This window comes from Aulonocara stuartgranti (genome assembly GCF_965226115.1).
Source record: "Aulonocara stuartgranti genome assembly, chromosome: 22".
Lineage (NCBI taxonomy): Eukaryota > Metazoa > Chordata > Actinopteri > Cichliformes > Cichlidae > Aulonocara > Aulonocara stuartgranti.
The window spans coordinates 2224266-2230397 of NC_138957.1; the positions used below are offsets into that span (position 1 = coordinate 2224266).

General features: G+C 42.3%; 1 protein-coding gene across 1 annotated transcript; it reads right to left on the minus strand.

Moving 5' to 3' along the window:
* Positions 1 to 347: 347 nt before the first annotated feature.
* Positions 348 to 3206, minus strand: pex11b (peroxisomal biogenesis factor 11 beta). The gene is made up of 4 exons (XM_082521621.1): positions 2954 to 3206; positions 2548 to 2660; positions 2266 to 2467; positions 348 to 1296 (listed from the first exon to the last, which is right to left on the minus strand). Exons 1-4 carry the CDS (start codon positions 3007 to 3009, stop codon positions 903 to 905), a joined length of 765 nt encoding a protein of 254 aa, XP_082377747.1. The 5' UTR covers positions 3010 to 3206; the 3' UTR covers positions 348 to 902.
* Between the last annotated feature and the right edge of the window lie 2926 nt (positions 3207 to 6132).

Genomic DNA, 6132 nt, shown 5'->3' on the forward strand with positions numbered 1-6132 from the left:
TGCACCTCCCTTTCTTCATGTGTTCAATACTTTTTACCCCGTTTCATTTCTGGACATCTGTAGTTAATTTCTTTGCATGTGTGGATTGGATGTGTTGTTACTGGTGACGTCGTGTCAACAGCACCTATAAATATATTTACTTATAAAACTGATGTGTTCAACACACATCTGACACAACTTTCATCAGCATGAGAAGACTAATTCTTGATGTTGGCCTGACTTTGCACAAACACTGTTAATAGGTCATGTGGAATCTTAACCCTGGTTACAGATGCAATAGATCCAGATCCATGTTGTATGAAACTGGATGTAGTGTTGTTACACTTTACTGTAGTGATTCAGACAAATCAAATTCCTTTGGATTTATTTCTCCAGTAGTTAAGTCACTTAGTAGTTCAAAAACAGAATATCTCAAACACAAACTTGCTGGGAGCAGGCGGTAAAATCACATGATGTAAAAACTTTAAACACAGAGGGCAGAAATCACACGTTCTGGAGTGATATCAACAGACAGTACTGCCTTGATTACACTCTGTTACAGACACGGTCATAGACAGCTGGAGATGTGATGGTTATGTGCAGAACGGCAGCAACTAGCATGGTTTACTTCACATGAGGGAAGCGAGGGCTTTAAAGCAGCAATGTGATCTAAGGCCAAACAACCGTGTTCATGCAGGTCTGAAGTAATATGTGAAACTGGTTTAGCATTTTAGAAACTCCTCAGCTTTTCTGTAGCAAGAGATTTGAAGGAACTCGATCACACAGCATGGTGGCAGTACTACAGCTCCTGCAGTCAGGACTGCTTTGTGTAGAATCAGGGGGAAATAAATTTTGTTAACCCGAGTAGATTTTTCTCAATCCTTACTAGTCCTCAAATGAATATCTCCTCCAAGTCTTACAATTTATGGCTTGAGCTTGAGCCAGGGGTGAACCATGGTGAGGATGGACAGGACGGACGAGGCCAGGCCACAAGCCCCGACAAAGCCTGGACCTGTAGGGTAAATCCCCAACCGGTCCAGTGGGATGAAGACATCACAACTGTTCTTCACCAGGTCCAACAGCAGTGGCGGGTTGCTGTACAGCACAGTCCCCACCAGATGAAGCTGTCTGTAGAGCCAGCCAAAACCCATGGCTTGTGTGGCAGGTGAGGAGGAAGAGGGAAGGTGGTCAGGTGGCAGAGGAATGCTGGGGGAGGATGGCTGTTTGCTGGTTGTGGAACGTGCTTCGCGCTCCATGAGGAGATGGAGCTCGTAGGCATCTCGGGTCAGGTTCAGGATCAAAGCAAAGAGGTAGTACCTGCAGGTTTAACCACACAGTTTGTTTAACTCAATTTTAAATTTCAGTTACCTGAAATCAATCACTAGAAGATAACTGTGATTCCTTTGTGACCCTGATATGAAGATGACTGCAACCACACTTCAAATCAGGCTTTGAGTGCATGTGATGCAAACTCAAAGCCCTGTGGGTAACAGGTGGACACAGGTGAGTTAAATACCATGACTTAATTTCCCACACAAAGGCATCACACCAGCTCTGGTTTAAAGCTCCGCATGTCCTCTGAAACAGGTTCGTTACCACTATCAGTAAACAGACTTGAACCTTTTTATTATGAGCGCTTAAAGTACTTTCAAATTAAAAGCCTCAGTGACACTTTCACAGAGGAATGTCTGGTGTATTCTTACACACTCGAGTGCCATGTTAGACATGTGGACTGAAGGAGCTGCAAACCGAAACCTGAGTCTAACAACAAGTTACTTAGCCTTCATAATTGGAAGCACTCGATTAACTGCTTCTCATTAACAGGTTCATCCTGCGCTACTTTGTATCTGTTGTCTGCTTACATGACAGGTTGTCAGGTCACTATGTTGCGGCTGTAGGGTTGTGCAGTCGCTCTGTCCAATGGCTTGACTTACTCTGTAACCTCGGTGAGGCTGCCATAACTGCACACGTCACCACACAGTTCTGATTAGTTCTGAAAAAGGTTTTCCAGAAAGCTGAACAGGGACAGCTGTAAGGGACCAGAGGCTCACTGGGGAGGCAGCTCAGTTCAGCTGTATTTATACAGCGCCAAATCACACCAACAGTTCCCCCAGTGTGCTTTATAGTGTAAAGACCCTATAATAATACAACATAATGTTGCTAATGAACGACATGGAGGATTTTTAGGCCCTCAATGCGATCAGTAGATGTACATATAGTTTGATCTGTGGAGCAACATGACACTGTTTACACAACCAGTCCTGCATGTATTTCTTCCTCACACACCTGAAAGATCTCTGACTCCACTTGTGCTGGTCGAGTTTGGAGATGAGACCGGTTTTTCCCGCCCACAGCACATTGTCGCAGGCAAAGTACATGGCTCTGTTAAGGTGACTGATGGTCAGGCACAGCCGCAGCACGCTGTCAGAAAGGTGTATGGCCCTTTTGGCGGCCTCCAGGGCTTCCACGGAGTTGCCCAGGCGTAGCACTGTGGAAGAACCAACACCAGTCCCACTTAAGCTTTGGTACGTGGAAACGACTCAGACTCGCTCTGGCTGTTTTACTCACACTTTCTTGTCAGACTCATGTGTGCCTCCAGCTGACTGACAGTTCTGCGGATCTGAGCTGCTTCGTCATTTTGCAGAGTGGATCCGAGCAGCGCGCAAGCATACTGTGCAGCCCTGTGAACGCACAACGCACAGTCATTATCAACAGACACACACGTCTCCAGGACGCAAAGCAGTGCGCTTAACAAACTCAACTACTCTGTGCAGCTGCAGCTGGCATCTTAAGGCCGCTTGATTTGAAACCAGCGCAGGAAGAGCTGCTCCTACTGAGCAGATAAAAGTTCCGCTTCAAACACGGAACTCAGTCTGCAACATCCAGCCGACGGTTTTATCACATTAGCAGAAATGAACAAGCTCGACGAATCCCGCGTCTCAACCAGCAACGTGCCAAACGTCAGTAACGTCACCTGAAAACTCTCTCCTTGGCTTGGCTCTGGGCATTAAAGCGAACCCAAGAGTCCATGTTGGCTCGCGGCTCGTATCCGCTGCTCGGCTAGCTGTCAAACTGCTAACTTATCTTTAAATGCTTTAGTGCGGTTGTTTGTTTTAATGCCAGAAGAGCTCCTCCGTTTTTAGCTCTGCTTTCTACGCTTAACTGTCCGAGTAGAAAACAAGAGGGTCAATCCAGCGCTTCTAATTCTTCTTCTTAGTGATGTGTTGGTGGCGAACGAAACGGCTCTTAGAGCCGATTCTTTGACATGAACGACGCGAGCCGACTAATTATCGCGAGCCGTGTTTTTTCTTTTCTTTCTCTCACCCTCTCTCTCTCTCGCACTTTTTCTGCTTTGCGCTGAGCAGAGGGGGAGGGCCGGTAGTTACACTCACAGTAGCACAGGAACAGAGCGGGAGGAAGAAAGAGAGCCAGGGACAACAACGTCACATTAGAAAGGTATAGTAATCATCCACAACTATTTTCAGTTGCGGATGATAAAGGATTCAGAAAGTTTATTCATGCAGGTCCATATGACAGAGAATGTGCATGTTCTTTTTGTTTTCACGTTTCAATTTATATTTAATTGTGTTGTGGTTTGCAGTGTTTTGTGTTGTCCATCCATCCATCCATTTGCTTCCGCTTATCCTTTTCAGGGTCGCGGGGGGCGCTGGAGCCTATCCCAGCTGTCATAGGGCGAAAGGCGGGGTACACCCTGGACAGGTCGCCAGTCTGTCGCAGGGCTAACACATAAGGACAGACAACCATTCACACTCACATTCACTCGCACATTCACACCTAGTGACAATTTGAATTATCCAATTAACCTATCCCCACAAGCTGCATGTCTTTGGACGGTGGGAGGAAGCCGGAGTACCCGGAGAGAACCCACGCAAACACGGGGAGAACATGCAAACTCCACACAGAAAGACCCCGGCCTGATGGTGGAATTGAACTCAGGACCTTCTTGCTGTGCGGCAGTTTTGTGTTGTTTCACTTTAAATTTGTTTAAAAAGAAAAAGCTGAACATTTAAATATTTAAAAGTTGAAATGTGAATAGTTGGTTTTTGTATTATATGATTTATTTATTACATTTTATGTGGAGTGAATAAATAAAAGTATATTTACGGTACCCTAGAGACAAAGCACGTACAAATCCCGAAGCACGTACAAACTCCAAAACACTAAAAACTCCAAAACATGTACAAAACACAACGGCAGTGCTCCAGAATGCTAGGCGCTAGGCGTGTTGAGCTTTTGTTACCTCGTGGCTACACAAGCCAGCAAGTACCAACGACCGGATTTGGTGTGATCTAGGTAGCTCTGTTTTGGAAGTTCACTTAATGCTAGAAATGTGTTATGACGTTTGTACGTGCTTTGGAATTTGTACATGCTTTTTGGAGTGCTTTGTGTCAAGGGGCCACCGCATATATTTATATATAAACATATATAAATAAAACAACTTTTTAAAAAAAATAGTAATTCTTTTTGTGCATAATTTTATATTATTATTAATAATAAATTAATTAAAGCAACAAAACAACCTGAAGACCCGGCTCTTTTTAGTGAGTCGAGCCGAAAGATCCGGTTCTCTAAAAAGATCCGGAAATCCCATCACTACTACTTCTTCGGTTGAGTTGCTGCTCGGCAAAGCAGCTGACCCGCTGGCGCCCCCTGTGGACCGGAGTTTGAAACCGGCGCTGTAGAGCCTGTTTTCTTCGAAAAATAAGTGACCTTTCGGTAAACTTCATTTGTTTTATCTTCATGGATGTTTCCCACATTCCAGAAACACGTGCTGATTTTATTATTAATTATTATTATTATTATTATTATTATTATTATTATTATTATTATCTTCTTCTTTTTTACATGTTCTTATCTGTGCTTATCTTAGGGGCTTCCAACAGTGGCGGAGCAGTGGGTTATTATTTGTGTAGATAAAATAACAACGAAGCATATACTATACAAATGTAGCACAATTTAAAGACTATTGTACTGTGTTGCTACATATATGCAATAGATAAAAGACAAAGCTTACATAGAACAAATGTGTTTATATGTGAAAAAACAGAAATGTGTTCTACATTATTATTAGATAAATCTAAAGTAGTTAATCTCATAAAAAACAGATTACAATAAATAAAGTGCACCAAAGTTTAATGTGCTCTTAAATTTAGATTATCTTAAAGAAAGAAAGGATTATTTTGTAAGAAGAACACATTTTAATTAATTAATGATTTATTGTTTTTATTTTTAATAATTATTAATATATTAAAGACTGAGTTTTTTTCCTTTACCAAATATTTATATAGTGCATTTTTATAGCTGTGGTTCCTCTACAACAACTGGAGGAAGAACCTGAGACACAACCTGCGGCAAACAGAGGCCCAAAACGCTGCACAGAACAACAAGAATGACTTTACAGGTGAACTAACCAACAATCATCAGCAACTTTGACCAACATTTCCAAATGGAGTTTCCTGAACAAACAACACCCAGAAAAAGACAAAGAGATAAAATAGTTTGTTTTTTTTGCTCAAATGAAACATTTTTACAAAAATACACTTTTATTACTTGCAGCTCATTAAAGTCTGTATCTGCAACATATTTTTTTCGTAGCAGACCCACAAACCCTTTGTTAATCCTCATGTTGTGTTCATTTCCTGGTTAAACAAGTTTGTGTTCCGGGTCAAAATGACTCATCATCGTGTTTTGGAGAGAATGAAGCGACTCACTGAACCAGAGCAAGAAGAGCAGAGTCGCATAAATGATCATAACTACAGCTCACCCCCTGAACTGGACATGTGTGCATCATCTCCAGAAGACCTGTCCAAAGAGGTCGAGGATTTAAGGAAGCATAAACAGGGATTATGTTATCTGGCTCCGACCTCTGTCCACATCAGTTCAATTATATAGCTTCTGATAAATATGTACCCAGTGTATTTTTCATGTTCATGCTTTGGTATTTAAGAAATATCTTAACGTTACAGATGAAATATAGAAACAAATATTTTAATCAGATTATCTGAATGTAGCCAAGCATCTGAGACACTTTTCCTCTGATCGTGCTGATCGCACATCTGTATCAGTGTTTGTTCTTTGCACAAGGTAGTCTTCCTGTGCCCACACAAAGTCACGCCACTGCATGAGCAGTTG

Bases quoted from the DNA above. Each gene is read 5' to 3' on its own strand.
- pex11b (XM_082521621.1), bottom strand. From the start codon at position 3,009: ATGGACTCTTGGGTTCGCTTTAATGCCCAGAGCCAAGCCAAGGAGAGA. The intron at 2,661-2,953 runs GTGACGTTACTG...GTGCGTTCACAG, and splicing joins GCCAAGGAGAGAGTTTTCAG to GGCTGCACAGTATGCTTGCG. The intron at 1,297-2,265 runs GTGTGTGAGGAA...TTAAACCTGCAG, and splicing joins TGGAGTCAGAGATCTTTCAG to GTACTACCTCTTTGCTTTGA.